Here is a 21,482-nt window from a genome sequence, read left to right as displayed (position 1 = left end):
ACATTGAGATTAGAATTCGACCAACAGAACACCATCATTTATTCAGATAGACCACATACACAACCCATATCCTACCACATAAACATCCTTTAACTAACCTACTACATACACAACATACAACTTACCCACCACAGACCAAATAAGGACATACAACTTACCAAGCACAGAGCACATACACAACATACAACTTACCAAGCACAGAGCACATACACAACATACAACTTACCAAGCACATACCACATACACAACATACAACTTACCCACCACAGACCAAATACAGGACATACAACTTACCCAGCACGATAGCCAGAGTCTTAGTTGCCTTTTTCTCCCGCTTAGACGAAGATTTCTCCTTCCGCTTCCGGCTGGTGCGCATGTGGAAGTTAAATTTAGTAACGCCTTTCTTGTGGTCCCTCTTGGTTTTTTTCTTGGGACTCAACATCCCCTGCGAGGCCTCGGCGTTGTCACTGTCGCCCTTACACACCAAGGAGGTGAACGGCGTTTCCGCCTCGTTTGCGCATGTCTGCGGCACACCACCGGAAGGTCGATGCGGAATTTGAACCCGCGGCTTCCTGTGCGGCCGCGCATCCGCCGTTCTTACCAGACTGGAGTTTAGCCCGTTGTTCTTCGGTCTCTAGACGGTCCAACTCCTCGGCTACTGGTTCGAGATTAACTCGGCCACCTCCGCGTGACGTAACAGCTTGGGGTTGACCTGGGCCACGACGCTGGCCACGCCCAAACCTTTGGGAGTCGTTGGCGTTGGTGATGTTGTTGGCGCTGCCGCTGCCGCTGGGGCTCTCGTCGTCGTCCTCGTAGTTCGAGTTGTCGTCGGAGTTTGAATTCACGTTCGTGACGGAGCCCTCGTCACCGCCGTGCGCGGCCAGAAATCGTGACGTCGTCGCTTTCGATGACGTCGTCGTGTTGTACGTCACGCGGACCGTTATCCATCTTCGCCAGGCCCGTCGTCACGGTTGCTTCCGACGCCCCGTAGACCCCGCCCCGTGTCGTTGAGTGCCGCCCCTGCCGCTGTGGCCGGGTTCTCTATCACCCCCTGTAACGCCTTACGGTCTACATCACGTAACCGTTTCGCTTTCTTAGCCTTGAGCGCTCTAAGCCGAATAACTTTGTAGATTTTCCAGTAGAGGAATATCATGATAATGGAGGGTATATAAAACGAGCCCATTGAGGAGTAGATGATAAAGTCGGAGTTAAAGAACCGGCAGTCCCCCTCCGTCCTCTCCTCGGAGTAGTTGACCCCCAGGGTGATGGGCGCTGCTATGGCAACGGAGATGACCCACGTGACGGCCAACATGACGAAAACACGCTTGGAGTTTTTATGCTTGGCGTACTTTATGGGCTGCGTCACAGCGATAAACCTGCAAACAGAGGACAGGTAATTAGACAGGTGGGCTGCGTCACATTGTTAAACCTGCGGACAGAGGACAGGTAATTAGACAGGTGGGCTGCGTCACAGCGATAAACCTGCGGACAGAACACAATCACGTAATTATAGGTTGCGTCAGTGTGTTAAACCTGCAAACGACAATCAGGTAATTAGACGGATTAATAAGTAAAGGAAGTTTACATCGTTTTGTGGACGTGTGTTCTCTCGAATGAAATCTCAGCTTTTCAACCGCTCTTCATGTGAAATTGTCAACTACATTTGCCGGGATTACATTCCCTTTCATGTGATTTCCCACATTTGTTGTATTATTGAGTGGAGTATATCCCAGGCCATTACCACTAATGTCTTTTTTAGGAGTTTAAGTCCTTGATGATTTGAACTTTAAAATTTTATACAGAACGTTTAAGTAAAACTAAATTTAAAAAAAAATAATAAAATAGCCCAGAACAAAAAAAGAAGAAAAAGATAGAAAAAAGTTTGAATACAGTAACATACAATACACTTAGAATGCTGATGGGGTGGGATGGAGGGGGGGGGGGGCGGCTGGGATGAGGTCATACAATTATTACAGTGATTGTCAGTAGACTCTAAGTATAAATAAGTCAGCCCGCGCGCCGAGCCAATCCCCAGGGTCTGTCTACAATCAGACTAGGTCCCCGGGGGTGTCTGTCTACAATCAGCCTCGCTCCCCAGGGGCTGTGTCTACAGTCAGACGCAGGAGAACTGACCACGGATACAACCAATAGAAGTATCTGGACCCAGTGAAATCTATATGATGCTAAGATCGGAATGTGGTCGTTTTAATACAGCGGAACATTCGTCTTGATGACCTTGACATATGCAATCTTAACTTTGACCCCAAATCGTGTACCCCAAAGTTCGACATGAATTGTGCACCGCAAAGTTCGACCTGAATTGTGTACCCCAGAGTTCAACTAGTCAACTGTGTACAAATTGTGCCGTGTACAAACTGTGCAAGTATTCCAAATTCTATGAAACCAATGTTAGATTCCGAAAGTAAAAAAAAACATAATGTTGACTAGGGGAAACAACGAACTATTTTTACAATCTTCCACAAGTGGGTTATCTTGTCAAGTGTGACAGATGAAGGAATGTGTGGCTCAGTTTTAAGACGGTCCTTTCATTAACCTCTTATCTTAAACAAAGAACTAACCCACATAATCTAATAATTTTTACAGTTAAAAAAATAAATTAAAAAAAAAAACCTTAAACGTTGTTAACTTTTTTTAGGTTAATTGTGTATGACGCAGTTTTGACCCCTCCCCCCTTCCCCCTAACTGTTTTCTTGCCCCTAGCTCTCTCTTTTAAAGAAGACACGATAAAAAACCTTTTTTAATATCACTAATCGCGCTTCGTTAGTTATCAGTTTGCCTTTTGAAATCCCAACAATTACTGCCAGCCTTAAAATAAAACGGGAGAAAAAAAAACAAGAAAGCCAAGCCGGCAATACGCTGGAAATCTCCCATTCCGTCTCATTAGCCAGGCGTTTTCGCCTTTAAAAGCCAAAGTGAAAATTTGACTCCGCCGCGTGTGAAATCGAAACAGAAGACAGAATTAAACGTGGCTCAAAGCGCCTGGTTCTAGAAGGCTGAGGTTGTTTCTCCTTGGGTGGGGGACGGGTGGTTGGTTGGGGTAGAACACTGCTAGGCTCTATAGTCACGTGATAGGAGTAGGATCGGGGGGGGGGGGGGGGGGGGGGTGTGACAAAAGTTTCCGACGCTGCCTTTGATTGACATGGATCGAATCCAAGTGCCGACATCGATATCTGACAAGTATCGAGGATCTAAAAATATCGAATACAACAAGCTTTGTATTTTATTAATATATTTTTTTAAAAATATGGATACTTCGCTTCTCGCAAGTAATTGCTGACTGCAACTTTAATGTGGCGTGGTACAGCGAAAGTCTTATTTGTGATACTTTACCCCCCCCCCCCCCCCCACACACACACACACACCCCGACCCCCACCTCACACCTTTATCTCTCCTTAATTCCGAAACCACACAATCCTGCCACACCTTCCTCCACTCATTCACACTGTGTTGTGTTCAACGTTTGAAACAATCAATGGGTAACCATAGCAACGGTCTTTTGTTTGTAGCTGTACACTAACAAATAAAGGAAAGTTTCATAAAACAGTCAGGTATTGTTGACAGAGGGAGCTAACTGTGCTATAATATTATATCATCTTAGCTCACTTTGACGTCTGCATGTACATCCGACACCCTTGGCCTATAAGAGATTATTTTGTTTATGTCCACTTACTAGCGCTAGCAGTTTGTTTTTACACTCATAGGTAGGGTGGTCTAGAGCCTTGATAGTGCTCATCATAGCAAATCAACACAAGTAGGAGGGGGAGGGGGTATGTAGGGATTTAGTTGGGGGGGTGGTATGTAGGGATTTAGTTGGGGGGGGGGGTGGTATGTAGGGATTTTTTTTTGGGGGGGGGGGGGGATTTGCTGTTGATGTTCCCGAAACAACCAAAACTTACAGCCACACTCCCTACTACACCCACCACATAGACCACATGCTCCAACAACTCCAGCAACCACACCAACCACATAAAACCACAACCCCCAACAACACCCACAGCCACACCAACCACACCTTTAACAACACCACCAAATCAACCGCACCAACTACGCCTCCCTAAAACACCCCTGACCACACGAACCGCACCCCCCCCCAATCACACCAAGTACCCCATCCTCATTTTCCCGCACATAGGCATACAACACTATTTCTAGTTTGACATTAAAATATAGCCTTTATGTTGTCTGAATGGTACCACTAATTCTCTGTGTTATTTCAGCTATACACATCAACAACAGACATACATACATACATACATTTATTCCACATTTACACTGAAACCTTATCCTTCTGACGTTCTTAAATAACATTTTCCAAATAATTAATGATCTTAAAAACCGTATCTTTTTATCTTGAAAACAGCGGATTCCATTTACAAGAGATAAAAACAAAGTCCGCGATCATTATTTTGTTTCACTAAAAATGTAGGCAATTTCAAAACGCAAAAAGTCTGACAGTTTGTTTAGAACATCTACACTCAAATATTCTATTGCGATGTTAATTGATGTGCGGTATCACTTTATCGTGACAGAATAAAAACTCAAAACTCGAGTAATTTTCGTTTCGACTTTTTAAATCTAACATGTATACTCAAAACACAACGGTAAAGAAAAACATTTAATTTGTTTCGGATTATTTTTGGTGTTGTGGACAAGGTTTTGACTTTCTTGATCCGCCATCTTTATTCTCTCGTACACTAATTATCAATATGTTTAGTTCGTCATTGTATGTACACTTTAATTCGCACGTACGCTCATTATCGATATGTTTAGTTATTCATTGTAGTATGTACACTTTAATTCGCTCATTATCAATATGTTTAGTTCGTCATTGTATGTACACTTTAATTCGCTCGTACGCTCAATATCGATATGTTTAGTTCGCCATTGTATGTATGTGAGGGTTGATGAATATCCAAGAAATGCACAACACAATTGCAGTTAGATATCACAGTCCTTTATTTCTCTATCCTTCAGTCACCAAATCCACCTGCCTTCTTTCCTGCCCAACCTTCAACTGCCCGCCGCATTCATTCCTACACACCACATTTCTCTCGCTCACAACACAGCCACTGTCACCCGACCAGTCGCTTCCCTTGTACCCTCGTTCACTCCGTACAACAACATACACGTCAACACACCCGGCCTCGTGTCACACTACAAGTAGGTAGTCCAAACTGGCGAAAAAGTGCGTTTTAGGGTCAGTTTTTGCGGTTTTCAAAAAAAATATTTCACTACTTCTAGCTGTCCTATAAGAATAAAAATTATATGTCAATAAAGTTTAAGTCTTTATCTGTCGTAATCTGATATTTTTATATCTGTAACACATGTCTGAATGTGTTTTATATTTGTTTGAAAAGTATCAGTTACGTCAACAAATTTCACCGTTTTGCGTGTACCGATCGACCCCACACTGTTTTATTTGGTCGCGGCTTCGCGACGAAGCATCGTAGAAGCATAATCTTAATGTCATTTTAAAGATCGAATTCTAGGCTATCATTTGATGTATAAATTGAAAAAATAACTTGTTTATTTCATTTAAAAAATACAGATTTTAAACTTAAAATGACGATATATACACGGAAACAAACTAATTCTGTTTCAATTTTTACACCGATGTAAAGTTCAGTTTTATAACTACTTTGTGTTGTAAATTCAAGTATTTCTGATTTACGGTCGCGAAGCCGTACCCCCAATAAACATATAACCCTCGAGTCGACTTTCAGCCCCGAGTAAGTTGCTCGCCGAACGGTTTTAAAGGTTGACGACCGATGATGCTAAACGGATTTTACCCTTGCTAGAGCCTTCAAACAAGTTGTAAGTATCATTTTTAAAGTTTCATTTCCATTTTAATAAATGAATTTTAAGTTTGAATGTCAGTTTGGTTTAATTAGTACACGTTATTAATGTAAATTTGAACGCTTCAAGTCCACGGTTTTAGCGTGTGAACTACGCTTGTACACAGGGTGTGTTTAGACGTGAAGCTATTTAATTCAGGACATTCTAGGGACTTAAAATATGGATGCACTTAACTATTAGATGCTAGTGTTTACTAATTCTTTAAAATCTATTGACTGGGATCAATGATAGGGTCGTATTACTACAGTTTATCTGGACTATCACGTCAAAATTATGAATCGACAAATTCAAAATGGCCACCAGACTATCTTGGTTACTATGTGGACGAACTCAATTATTTACAGGGAACGAAGGTTAAATACTTATAAAATATTAATGAAACATAAAAGAAATGTATAATTATAATAACTATACATTTTTATCGCTTTATTTAAAACAAAGGACACTAAATTTTAAGGACTAATGTGATTAATTTTTTTTATTTTCTGTTGTGTGCTCTGATTCTGATTCCCCTGCTAAATAATGTGAAATGGTCTGCGCCAGTCTCCGTAATAAAATGTACCAGATCAATTTTTAGATGGTGGTGCAATTTATTAAGATTCTACATGTTGTGACTTAGTTTTAAATGTTATATTAGTTGTAAGTGTAAGTAGTACTAGTAGTATTTCTCATTATTTATTTATTTTATATGCATATAATAGTAACAATGAAGGACAGTTAAGTTGTCCTATAGGATGTTGAGAACCACAGTATGGCATCTTCATCATTGGATATCTCAACCATTGTGGGACCAGCAACGATTTTTTCAAATTTCATTCAGTAGAATTACTCTTAAAAATAAATATAAAGTATAAATTACTTTTAACAAAAAGGTGTTTTCAGGCTTTTTCATATGTTTCCAGTTATAGTCATAGGACAAATAGTAGGCCTACACAATAGGCTGGTAGTAAATTTAGTTATATTTTATTAATCACTAAATCAATTGTTTATTCCATAGCTGGAGACATTTACAGTGGCCTATCCAGAACTTTCCTTACAAGGGAAGAAGGCCAAGACCCCACTCCCCCCTACAATTCCCAAAACATATTACTTACTCTTGATGCTCCACAAGATCAAGGTTGAGGGAAACAAGACGTACAAAGATGTGGAGTTGTAGTTTTAAAAACTGTTCCCCCAAAGCAGTTATCAACCGTATAGGTTTGAAAAGAAACCAAAGCATGTGGCATCAACTGCTGCATCACTTGTAGGCATCACGTCTTTATTAAACTACATTACATTACATTTACTCTACTAAATTTTGATTCTGTTTCTCCTGCACTAGATAACTGTGGTATTTTTTAAAATAATATTTTAACTCATGTGATTTTTGAAAATAATTAACACATTTTTCCACGTTGATGTTACCAACACAATAGTTTTACAGTTATTCCAAAGCAAAAAAAAAAAAAAAAAAAAAATTGAATTTTTTTTTTTTATGAAAATAAAAGTGACCAAAACGCATTTTTGTCATTTTCAATTATTTTTTTACCTTAGAAAGACTCATTTTAGATGACTGAAAAAAATTGGGCATATATATTACAAACTTTGCAGCAACTTTACCAATTTCTACACTTCTATGTTATTTAGTTTAAAAAATATGGGTTCTCAAAAATGGCACTTTTTGAAAATCAGTTTTTTACCAAATTTTGCTTTTTTAAAAATCGCATAACTTTTTTATTTATTGAGATATTTTTATAAAATTTGTGGCATAGACCTTACAATTAAAAGTTCTTTCATGACATACTCACTCCAGAAGTCTGCAATCAATAGTTAATTTCAGTTTGGACTACCTACTACAAGCTACATACACACACGCAGTGACCCGTTCCACGTATTCACCTTTCATACACATTACATCACCACATACCCTCCATCTGTCCCTAGCTGATGCAATCAGCGGAATTATCAACACAGAAACAAAAAAAAAAGAAAACCAACAATTCAACAGAATATGTACATATTACATTCCAGATAATAGCTACATAGTAGCTCTATATAGAACATTTGAGATATGTTTAAACATCAAACATAAACGACAACCGATCGTTGACTCGGCACCACCCGTAGCATACTTTTGTTGGGTACAATCCACCTTCAGTCCCTGCAAGAACATCATCATTTACATTTCTCGTATATAACAATTAACAATAACCACAGTACACATACATACATACTAAAGAAACTTAACAAAAGGATACCGGTTCTTGTTTTTAACTTTGGATACGACGTCGATGTTTCTCTCCTTCGGTACAACTTGTGGAAGGACGCCATGCTGCATAATGTATATCGTAGAACAAATGTCTTACACGTGTGTTGTCTCACCGCCGTCTTGTTGTGTGTTCCGTCCCAGACTGTGACCAGATCAAATATCACCTTACCGCTGCATTAGAATGATAGTTTTGTGGTATTGTCTCTCTCCCGATATCATTCCCGATGATTACGTCGAATGATCCCCGTTCGAATACTAAGGCTCGTACTTGTCCCGTCACATACGGTGACTTAATGTTTATCAGTGCTATCGGTAGGCGTATGACCGTGCCACCAAACGCCTCTACCATTTTCCATTCACCCGTGTATTGGTGCTGTTCGACGTAGCTACTTTTTACAGCAATAGTAGAGCAACCAGTGTCTCTAACCGCCTCTACCGTATGAGCTCCCACATTCACCATTAGTGTTGGTATTTTCGGTGCGATCTGTAGTAACGGTGCTTGTTCTACACCCTCCTTATCTGGACTACTGTTGTGGCCGTTATAATCATTGTTATGATTTCCGTCCTGCCGCGGTCTATGTCGTTGGCTGTAATAACTGTGTGCCGCATGAGTGTTTGTGTCTCTGGGGTATTCTTGACCCGCAGCCTGGTTATTGACCCCAACGTTTGAGTTTCTATGCGGACAGTTCCTAATCATGTGACCCTGTTGTTGGCAGTTGAAACACCTCCCAACGTATCTTGTGCCGTTGGTTTGCGTTCCATATCTCCTTGGCCGTCGATTGTCATCTCTGTAGTTTCCTGCCTCTAGACCAACATACTCCGCTGTATCGCCTGTCGCCTTCGCGTAGAAGATTGATTCATACTCTGGTTCTTTGTTAGCTATTGGTCTATCCGTGTGTGCAACAATGTACTTTTGGCAGTGGTCAGTGAGTTCCTTTAGAGTGGTGGGCTTCCTTTCCTGTATGTAACTTAGTAGCTGCTTATCTACTGAATTTAATACTTTGTCTATCAACATGAATTCAATTATATTCTCCACTTTCATCTCCACTCTAGCCGTTTCTAGCCACTTCATAAACGTGGTTTTTAGATCCAACACGTAGTTCTTGAAGTCCTCCGCTTTGGATGGTAGTCTGTTGTGAAACTTTTTCCTATACGAGTCTTCATTATGTAAGAAGAACTCAAGGAGAGTTTCCTTTAATGTTCTGTAGTCTTTCATTTGATCCTCACTCAGGCCCTGACATGCATCCAATGCCTTCCCTCCTATTAAGACAAGGAGTTGAGTTCCCCACTGCGTATTGCTCAAGCCTGTCGTCCTCGCCACTGTCTCGAATCTCCTGATGTACGCATCTATGTTTTCCGAACCTTCCTGAAATTTCGGCAACTTTGATAGGATGTTTTGATGGTTCATGTCTATGTGTGGTATGTTTTTCATACCTTCATTCTTCATTCGTGCCAGTTCGAATTCCTGCCTTTCTTTTTCGATCGCTGCTTCCGCCTTCATTCTTTCCACCTCTATTCTCGCTTCCGCTTCCATTTTTTCTTGCTCCATCTTCATTCTTTCCACCTCTATTCTCGCTTCTGTCTCCATCTTTTCTCTTTCCCTCCTGCACCATCTGTCCCTCCTTTCTTCACTCTCATTCATTCTTTTCTCCACCCACTCGTCCAACTTCTCTCCCTCGTAGCCTTTGCTTTTGCCCAGTCTATACATCTCTGACAAACTCATTGGTTCCTCCATAATTCAACTAATTCAAAAACTCAAAAAGTTGTCACTTACAGGATTTTTTGTGTTCTATTCCCCAATTGTGGGTCCCGCAGCCCCACCAAGTGTGTGAGGGTTGATGAATATCCAAGAAATGCACAACACAATTGCAGTTAGATATCACAGTCCTTTATTTCTCTATCCTTCAGTCACCAAATCCACCTGCCTTCTTTCGTGCCCAACCTTCAACTGCCCGCCGCATTCATTCCTACACACCACATTTCTCTCGCTCACAACACAGCCACTGTCACCCGACCAGTCGCTTCCCTTGTACCCTCGTTCACTCCGTACAACAACATACACGTCAACACACCCGGCCTCGTGTCACACTACAAGCTACATACACACACGCAGTGACCCGTTCCACGTATTCACCTTTCATACACATTACATCACCACAATGTACACTTTAATTCGCTCGTGCACTCATTTTCAATGTGTTTCGTTCGTCATTGTATGTACACTTTACACAGTACATGTACACACATCCATGGCATGTACAAATAAAACGGACAACACACTACGTATACACCATTTACACCATTCATGCAAACAGAGATATATTGTACACACGCAACCGAAAACATTTAACGGTACGTACACACAAGATAATGACGTGCAATCAAAACCATGTGTACAGAAAACCTTGATGTGCCCACACAACCGCGATGTGTACAGAAAACTGTAACAAATACACACACTGTTGATTTATACACAAAACCATGACGTGTACACAAAAACGGAATGTATACAGAAAACAGTGCCTTGTACACAAACTGAGTTGTACGCAGCATCACACACACACACACAGCACACACACACACAAACACACACACACACAGACATCATCCATCACGTCTCGCAATAAAACCACCCCCCCCCCCCAGGGGATATGTACAAGACAGCGCATCTGTCCCACACGTCAAAACATCAGCGCTGAATTGAACAAACTCTTTTAAAATCTTTTTATCAAACTTGTTCTAATTCTTTAGTCTGCACTTCTCACTTTACAAAAGTGCAATGCTTCACAACCCCCCATCCCCACCCCCACCCCTAACCCCCAGACGACAAATAATATTTTAAAACAAAACTTTTAAAATCGTGACTGCCCTCCACATTGTCCTGTCGTCTCGTGACGTCCGTTCTGGGAAGTTCTAGTTATGTAATTGTCAAAATGATAAGGAAACGTGTTCTAAAGTAAATAGAGAACTTTATTATACCGTCGTGACTAGTCATTACCGTGATTAGAAGTATAAAAAATGTTTAATTAGTTTTAGAGAAACTGATTGCAGTCTTGGTTGGTGGGGGGTGGTTGGGGTGGTGGAGGGATGGAACTAGTGTGGTTGGGTGTCAGACTGTGGGATAGGAGTTAGTTGGAGTGGGGGAGAGGAGTGGAGGTGGTTGGGGATGGTTGGACGAGGTGGGGTTGTCGCTGTGGGTTGGAGGTGCTTGGGGTGTGGGTAGGGGGATGGGGGAGGGCGTAGGACGAGGAGGGTGGGGGTTACCGTAACTGTGGGTTGAGGATGGTTGGAGTGTGTGTGTGTGTGGGGTGGGGGTGGGGGTTACTGTAACTATGGGTTGGGGATGGTTGGAGTATATGGTTGAAGCAGTGCTGTAAGGCTTTGGGGCTGCATGTTGAATGGAGCTGGTTTGTGTTGATTATATATATATATATATATATATATATATATATATATATATATATATATATATATATATATATATATACGCATATATCCATCAAAGACACCAGCATTGACTAAATAAAACCGCGCATAATTCTAAGATTATTGTATCGCAGTGTGTAGCCGCCCTATCGACACAAAAATTGTGCTGTTAGATGAAATATTCCGTGTAGAAAGTTGTGTTGAAGAGTTTGACTAGCTGGACAGAATGAAATAAAAAACTGTCGCCTGTGAGTGCTCTCTGTAGCAGACACTTAGATGTGGACCCAGATATTGGGCTGTCTAGAACAGTCTAGAACAGTCAGAGACTAGAGCAGCCATTGGTTGTTTGCATCACGTGATCTAGACTAAGCTGATTAGGTACCAATTGTGGGCACGTTCTACCCAAAGTTTAAGGGAAAACGTCATTACGAACTAAGATGTCTGAGATTTGGTCTAAAAATATCGGAGGTCAACTGATCCCTACCCTAATCTTCTGACGGGTGGGGAGGGGAGGGGATGTTAGGGGGATGTTTGGGGGAGAGGGTGTTAGGGGGATGTGTGGGGGACGGGTGGGGGTGTTAGGGGGATGTTTGGGGGAGGGGAGGGGGTTTTAGGGGGATGTTTGGGGGACGGGAGGGGGTGTTAGGGGGTTGTTTGGGGGAGGGAAGGGAGTTTTATGGGGATCTTTGGGTGAGGGGAGGGGGTGAGGGGGATGTTTAGGGGAGGGGTGTTAGGGTGATGTGTGGGGGAGGGGGTGTTAGGGGGATGTTAGGGGACGGGGGAGGGTGTTTGGAGGAGGCGGGTGGGGTTATTCGTAAAGAAATTTTGAATGACAATGTAGATTTCTGGTGATAAAATTGTGTTACGCCTATGTAAACGGTAAAGTTTAATCATGACATCAAACGGTTGTCTGCACATTCGGTTAGACAAAGTGTGGTTTACTACAAGCTGTGTGTGTGGGGTGTGGTTTTATAAATGCTGTGTGTGGGATGTGGTTTAATACATGCTGGGTGTGGGGGGTGTGGTTTAATACATGCTGTGTGTGTGGGGTGTGGTTTTATACATGCTGTGTGTGGGGGGTGTGGTTTTATAAATGCTGTGTGTGGGATGTGGTTTAATACATGCTGTGTGTGTGGGGTGTGGTTTTATAAATGCTGTGTGTGGGATGTGGTTTAATACATGCTGGGTGTGGGGGGTGTGGTTTTAAACATGCTGGGTGTGTGGGGGGTGTGGTTTTAAACATGCTGGGTGTGTGTGGCGTGTGGTTTAATACAAGCTGTGTGTGGGGGGTGTGGTTTAATACATGCTGTGTGTGGGGGTGTGGTTTTATACAAGCTGTGTGTGGGGTTGTGGTTTTAAACAAGCTCGGTCTTGTGGAACCTACCCATATCAACACCTGCCACCTACCCATGTCAACACCTGTATTCTGGCACCTACCCATGTCAACACCTGTATTCTGCCACCTACCCATGTTAACACCTGCCACCTACCCATGTCAACACCTGTATTCTGGCACCTACCCATGTCAACACCTGCCACCTACCCATGTTAACACCTGTATTCTGGCACCTACCCATGTTAACACCTGCCACCTACCCATGTCAACACCTGTATTCTGCCACCTACCCATGTTAACACCTGTATTCTGGCACCTACCCATGTTAACACCTGTATTCTGGCACCTACCCATGTTAACACCTGCCACCTACCCATGTCAACACCTGTATTCTGGCACCTACCCATGTTAACACCTGTATTCTGGCACCTACCCATGTTAACACCTGTATTCTGCCACCTACCTATGTTAACACCTGTATTCTGGCACCTACCCATGTTAACACTTGTATTCTGGCACCTACCCATGTTAACACCTGTATTCTGCCACCTACCCATGTTAACACCTGTATTCTGGCACCTACCCATGTTAACACCTGCCACCTACCCATGTTAACACCTGTATTCTGGCACCTACCCATGTTAACACCTGCCACCTACCCATGTCAACACCTGTATTCTGCCACCTACCCATGTCAACACCTGCCACCTACCCATGTTAACACCTGTATTCTGGCACCTACCCATGTTAACACCTGCCACCTACCCATGTCAACACCTGTATTCTGGCACCTACCCATGTCAACACCTGTATTCTGGCACCTACCCATGTCAACACCTGCCACCTACCCATGTTAACACCTGCCACCTACCCATGTCAACACCTGTATTCTGGCACCTACCCATGTCAACACCTGTATTCTGGCACCTACCCATGTTAACACCTGCCACCTACCCATGTCAACACCTGCCACCTACCCATGTTAACACCTGTATTCTGGCACCTACCCATGTTAACACCTGTATTCTGGCACCTACCCATGTTAACACCTGCCACCTACCCATGTCAACACCTGCCACCTACCCATGTCAACACCTGTATTCTGGCACCTACCCATGTTAACACCTGCCACCTACCCATGTCAACACCTGCCACCTACCCATGTTAACACCTGTATTCTGCCACCTACCCATGTCAACACCTGCCACCTACCCATGTTAACACCTGCCACCTACCCATGTCAACACCTGTATTCTGCCACCTACCCATGTTAACACCTGTATTCTGGCACCTACCCATGTTAACACCTGTATTCTGGCACCTACCCATGTTAACACCTGCCACCTACCCATGTCAACACCTGTATTCTGCCACCTACCCATGTTAACACCTGTATTCTGGCACCTACCCATGTTAACACCTGTATTCTGCCACCTACCTATGTTAACACCTGCCACCTACCTATGTCAACACCTGTATTCTGGCACCTACCTATGTTAACACCTGTATTCTGGCACCTACCCATGTTAACACCTGCCACCTACCCATGTTAACACCTGTATTCTGGCACCTACCTATGTTAACACCTGTATTCTGCCACCTACCCATGTCAACACCTGTATTCTGCCACCTACCTATGTTAACACCTGCCACCTACCTATGTCAATACCTATATTCTGGCACCTACCTATGTTAACACCTGTATTCTGGCACCTACCCATGTCAACACCTGCCACCTACCCATGTTAACACCTGGTACCTACCCATGTTAACACCTGTATTCTGGCACCTACCCATGTCAACACCTGTATTCTGCCACCTACCCATGTTAACACCTGTATTCTGGCACCTACCCATGTTAACACCTGCCACCTACCTATGTTAACACCTGTATTCTGGCACCTACCCATGTTAACACCTGTATTCTGCCACCTACCTATGTTAACACCTGTATTCTGGCACCTACCCATGTTAACATATGTATTCTGCCACCTACCCATGTCAACACCTGCCACCTACCCATGTTAACACCTGCCACCTACCCATGTTAACACCTGTATTCTTCCACCTACCCATGTCAACACCTGTATTCTGCCACCTACCTATGTTAACACCTGCAACCTACCCATGTCAACATCTGTATTCTGCCACCTACCTATGTTAACACCTGCCACCTACCCATGTTAACACCTGCCACCTACCCATGTCAACACCTGTATTCTGGCACCTACCTATGTTAACACCTGAATTCTGGCACCTACCTATGTTAACACCTGCCACCTACCCATGTCAACACCTGTATTCTGGCACCTACCCATGTTAACACCTGCCACCTACCCATGTCAACACCTGCCACCTACCCATGTCAACACCTGTATTCTGCCACCTACCCATGTTAACACCTGTATTCTGGCACCTACCCATGTTAACACCTGCCACCTACCCATGTTAACACCTGTATTCTGGCACCTACCCATGTTAACACCTGCCACCTACCCATGTCAACACCTGTATTCTGCCACCTACCCATGTCAACACCTGCCACCTACCCATGTCAACACCTGTATTCTGCCACCTACCCATGTTAACACCTGCCACCTACCCATGTCAACACCTGTATTCTGCCACCTACCTATGTTAACACCTGCCACCTACCCATGTTAACACCTGCCACCTACCCATGTCAACACCTGTATTCTGCCACCTACCCTTGTTAACACCTGTATTCTGGCACCTACCTATGTTAACACCTGTATTCTGGCACCTACCCATGTTAACACCTGCCACCTACCCATGTCAACACCTGTATTCTGCCACCTACCCATGTCAACACCTGCCACCTACCCATGTCAACACCTGTATTCTGCCACCTACCCATGTTAACACCTGCCACCTACCCATGTCAACACCTGTATTCTGCCACCTACCTATGTTAACACCTGCCACCTACCCATGTTAACACCTGCCACCTACCCATGTCAACACCTGTATTCTGCCACCTACCTATGTTAACACCTGTATTCTGGCACCTACCCATGTCAACACCTGCCACCTACCCATGTCAACACCTGCCACCTACCCATGTTAACACCTGCCACCTACTCATGTCAACACCTGTATTCTGCCACCTACCCATGTCAACACCTGCCACCTACCCATGTCAACACCTGTATTCTGCCACCTACCCATGTTAACACCTGCCACCTACCCATGTCAACACCTGTATTCTGCCACCTACCCATGTCAACACCTGCCACCTACCCATGTCAACACCTGTATTCTGCCACCTACCCATGTTAACACCTGCCACCTACCCATGTCAACACCTGTATTCTGGCACCTACCCATGTTAACACCTGCCACCTACTCATGTCAACACCTGCCACCTACCCATGTTAACACCTGCCACCTACCCATGTTAACACCTGTATTCTGGCACCTACCCATGTTAACACCTGCCACCTACCCATGTTAACACCTGCCACCTACCCATGTTAACACCTGTATTCTGGCACCTACCCATGTTAACACCTGCCACCTACCCATGTCAACACCTGTATTCTGCCACCTACCCATGTTAACACCTGTATTGTGGCACCTACCCATGTTAACACCTGCCAACTACCCATGTCAACACCTGTATTCTGCCACCTACCCATGTTAACACCTGTATTCTGCCACCTACCCATGTTAACACCTGTATTCTGGCACCTACCCATGTTAACACCTGCCACCTACCCATGTCAACACCTGTATTCTGCCACCTACCCATGTTAACACCTGTATTCTGGCACCTACCCATGTTAACACCTGCCACCTACCCATGTCAACACCTGTATTCTGGCACCTACCCATGTCAACACCTGTATTCTGGCACCTACCCATGTTAACACCTGCCACCTACTCATGTCAACACCTGCCACCTACCCATGTTAACACCTGCCACCTACCCATGTTAACACCTGTATTCTGGCACCTACCCATGTTAACACCTGCCACCTACCCATGTTAACACCTGCCACCTACCCATGTTAACACCTGTATTCTGGCACCTACCCATGTTAACACCTGCCACCTACCCATGTCAACACCTGTATTCTGCCACCTACCCATGTTAACACCTGTATTGTGGCACCTACCCATGTCAACACCTGCCACCTACCCATGTCAACACCTGCCACCTACCCATGTTAACACCTGTATTCTGGCACCTACCCATGTTAACACCTGACACCTACCCATGTTAACACCTGCCACCTACCCATGTCAACACCTGTATTCTGGCACCTACCCATGTCAACACCTGCCACCTACCCATGTCAACACCTGCCACCTACCCATGTCAACACCTGCCACCTACCCATGTTAACACCTGCCACCTACCTATGTTAACACCTGTATTCTGGCACCTACCCATGTTAACACCTGTATTCTGCCACCTACCTATGTTAACACCTGTATTCTGGCACCTACCCATGTTAACATATGTATTCTGCCACCTACCCATGTCGACACCTGCCACCTACCCATGTTAACACCTGCCACCTACCCATGTTAACACCTGTATTCTTCCACCTACCCATGTCAACACCTGTATTCTGCCACCTACCTATGTTAACACCTGCAACCTACCCATGTCAACATCTGTATTCTGCCACCTACCTATGTTAACACCTGCCACCTACCCATGTTAACACCTGCCACCTACCCATGTCAACACCTGTATTCTGGCACCTACCTATGTTAACACCTGAATTCTGGCACCTACCTATGTTAACACCTGCCACCTACCCATGTCAACACCTGTATTCTGGCACCTACCCATGTTAACACCTGCCACCTACCCATGTCAACACCTGCCACCTACCCATGTCAACACCCGTATTCTGCCACCTACCCATGTTAACACCTGTATTCTGGCACCTACCCATGTTAACACCTGCCACCTACCCATGTTAACACCTGTATTCTGGCACCTACCCATGTTAACACCTGCCACCTACCCATGTCAACACCTGTATTCTGCCACCTACCCATGTCAACACCTGCCACCTACCCATGTCAACACCTGTATTCTGCCACCTACCCATGTTAACACCTGCCACCTACCCATGTCAACACCTGTATTCTGCCACCTACCTATGTTAACACCTGCCACCTACCCATGTTAACACCTGCCACCTACCCATGTCAACACCTGTATTCTGCCACCTACCCTTGTTAACACCTGTATTCTGGCACCTACCTATGTTAACACCTGTATTCTGGCACCTACCCATGTTAACACCTGCCACCTACCCATGTCAACACCTGTATTCTGCCACCTACCCATGTCAACACCTGCCACCTACCCATGTCAACACCTGTATTCTGCCACCTACCCATGTTAACACCTGCCACCTACCCATGTCAACACCTGTATTCTGCCACCTACCTATGTTAACACCTGCCACCTACCCATGTTAACACCTGCCACCTACCCATGTCAACACCTGTATTCTGCCACCTACCTATGTTAACACCTGTATTCTGGCACCTACCCATGTCAACACCTGCCACCTACCCATGTCAACACCTGCCACCTACCCATGTTAACACCTGCCACCTACTCATGTCAACACCTGTATTCTGCCACCTACCCATGTCAACACCTGCCACCTACCCATGTCAACACCTGTATTCTGCCACCTACCCATGTTAACACCTGCCACCTACCCATGTCAACACCTGTATTCTGCCACCTACCCATGTCAACACCTGCCACCTACCCATGTCAACACCTGTATTCTGCCACCTACCCATGTTAACACCTGCCACCTACCCATGTCAACACCTGTATTCTGGCACCTACCCATGTTAACACCTGCCACCTACTCATGTCAACACCTGCCACCTACCCATGTTAACACCTGCCACCTACCCATGTTAACACCTGTATTCTGGCACCTACCCATGTTAACACCTGCCACCTACCCATGTTAACACCTGCCACCTACCCATGTTAACACCTGTATTCTGGCACCTACCCATGTTAACACCTGCCACCTACCCATGTCAACACCTGTATTCTGCCACCTACCCATGTTAACACCTGTATTGTGGCACCTACCCATGTTAACACCTGCCAACTACCCATGTCAACACCTGTATTCTGCCACCTACCCATGTTAACACCTGTATTCTGCCACCTACCCATGTTAACACCTGTATTCTGGCACCTACCCATGTTAACACCTGCCACCTACCCATGTCAACACCTGTATTCTGCCACCTACCCATGTTAACACCTGTATTCTGGCACCTACCCATGTTAACACCTGCAACCTACCCATGTCAACACCTGTATTCTGGCACCTACCCATGTCAACACCTGTATTCTGGCACCTACCCATGTCAACACCTGCCACCTACCCATGTCAACACCTGCCACCTACCCATGTTAACACCTGTATTCTGGCACCTACCCATGTTAACACCTGACACCTACCCATGTCAACACCTGTATTCTGGCACCTACCCATGTTAACACCTGTATTCTGGCACCTACCCATGTTAACACCTGTATTCTGGCACCTACCCATGTCAACACCTGCCACCTACCCATGTCAACACCTGCCACCTACCCATGTTAACACCTGCCACCTACCCATGTTAACACCTGTATTCTGGCACCTACCCATGTTAACACCTGTATTCTGGCACCTACCCATGTCAACACCTGCCACCTACCCATGTCAACACCTGCCACCTACCCATGTCAACACCTGTATTCTGGCACCTACCCATGTCAACACCTGTATTCTGGCACCTACCCATGTCAACACCTGCCACCTACCCATGTCAACACCTGCCACCTACCCATGTCAACACCTGCCACCTACCCATGTCAACACCTGCCACCTACCCATGTTAACACCTGCCACCTACCCATGTCAACACCTGTATTCTGGCACCTACCCATGTCAACACCTGTATTCTGGCACCTACCCATGTCAACACCTGCCACCTACCCATGTCAACACCTGCCACCTACCCATGTTAACACCTGTATTCTGGCACCTACCCATGTTAACACCTGCCACCTACCCATGTCAACACCTGTATTCTGGCACCTACCCATGTTAACACCTGTATTCTGGCACCTACCCATGTTAACACCTGCCACCTACCCATGTCAACACCCGTATTCTGGCACCTACCCATGTTAACACCTGTATTCTTCCACCTACCCATGTTAACACCTGCCACCTACCCATGTCAACACCTGTATTCTGGCACCTACCCATGTCAACACCTGCCACCTACCCATGTCAACACCTGTATTCTGGCACCTACCTATGTTAACACCTGCCACCTACCCATGTCAACACCTGTATTCTGGCACCTACCCATGTCAACACCTGTATTCTGGCACCTACCTATGTTAACACCTGCCACCTACCTATGTTAACACCTGTATTCTGGCACCTACCCATGTTAACACCTGTATTCTGGCACCTACCCATGTTAACACCTGCCACCTACCCATGTCAACACCCGTATTCTGGCACCTACCCATGTTAACACCTGTATTCTTCCACCTACCCATGTTAACACCTGCCACCTACCCATGTCAACACCTGTATTCTGGCACCTACCCATGTCAACACCTGCCACCTACCCATGTCAACACCTGCCACCTACCCATGTCAACACCTGTATTCTGGCACCTACCCATGTCAACACCTGCCACCTACCCATGTCAACACCTGCCACCTACCCATGTTAACACCTGCCACCTACCCATGTCAACACCTGCCACCTACCCATGTCAACACCTGTATTCTGGCACCTACCCATGTCAACACCTGTATTCTGGCACCTACCTATGTTAACACCTGCCACCTACCCATGTCAACACCTGTATTCTGGCACCTACCCATGTCAACACCTGTATTCTGGCACCTACCTATGTTAACACCTGCCACCTACCTATGTTAACACCTGTATTCTGGCACCTACCCATGTTAACACCTGGCACCTACCTGTCCACGCTGATAGCCGTCAGGTTGAGGATTGAGGCTGTACATGCTAGAACGTCAGACGCTACCCACGCGTCACAGAGGGGGGCGCTGAGTAGCCAGTGGTTGGTCATCACCTGGTGAGTAAAATATGACGTCATTTTAACGGTTGGTGCAGTTGTTGAGTAAAATATGACGTCATTTTAAAGGTTGGTGAGTAAAATATAACATGTCTTTTTAACGGTTGGTAAGTAAAATGTGACGTCATTTTAACGTTTGGTGAGTAAAATATGACGTCATTTTAACGGTTGGTGCAGTTGGTGAGTAAAATAACACATTTCATTTCAACCATAATTGCAGCACACTTTGTTCTATTTGTATTACATGTGTCTTTAGAACCATTAATGTAACAAGAAGAGATGAAGAAACAACAAAGAGAGATAAAGGCGCACATTTAAAGAAACAAAGTTCCAATACACAAAGGGGCTGTAAATAAAGTTAAGACTGACCGAAATATCAGAGAAGTGTTAAATATTTGAGTGTGTGATCTTAGGTTCCAGGTGGGTTAGGGGGGATATGGTGTCTCGTTAGTTT

General features: G+C 44.8%; 1 protein-coding gene and 1 long non-coding RNA gene across 2 annotated transcripts in view; one reads left to right on the top strand and one right to left on the bottom strand.

Annotated features, from left to right (window-relative positions):
* Window positions 1-271: 271 nt before the first annotated feature.
* The window catches only part of LOC131947827 (D(2) dopamine receptor A-like), a gene marked incomplete at its 3' end in the record, with an annotated part of 121,847 nt that continues 100,636 nt past the window's right edge, over window positions 272-21,482 (bottom strand). Inside the window, exons 2-5 of the mRNA XM_059309165.1 lie at window positions 20,913-21,025; window positions 994-1,376; window positions 742-901; window positions 272-605 (exon numbers count right to left, since the gene is read on the bottom strand). Coding sequence (XP_059165148.1) covers window positions 272-605; window positions 742-901; window positions 994-1,376; window positions 20,913-21,025 — 990 coding nt within the window. The remainder of the gene's footprint in view (window positions 606-741; window positions 902-993; window positions 1,377-20,912; window positions 21,026-21,482) is intronic.
* Window positions 5,335-7,126, top strand: LOC131947836 (uncharacterized). The gene is made up of 2 exons (XR_009387929.1): window positions 5,335-5,836; window positions 6,876-7,126. It is a non-coding gene; the product is annotated as an uncharacterized LOC131947836 (long non-coding RNA).

The sequence above is a fragment of the Physella acuta genome, unplaced genomic scaffold (genome assembly GCF_028476545.2).
Source record: "Physella acuta isolate Inbredline_101_S28 unplaced genomic scaffold, ASM2847654v3 ptg000608l, whole genome shotgun sequence".
NCBI lineage: Eukaryota > Metazoa > Mollusca > Gastropoda > Physidae > Physella > Physella acuta.
This window is presented reverse-complemented; position numbering and strand designations above follow the sequence as displayed.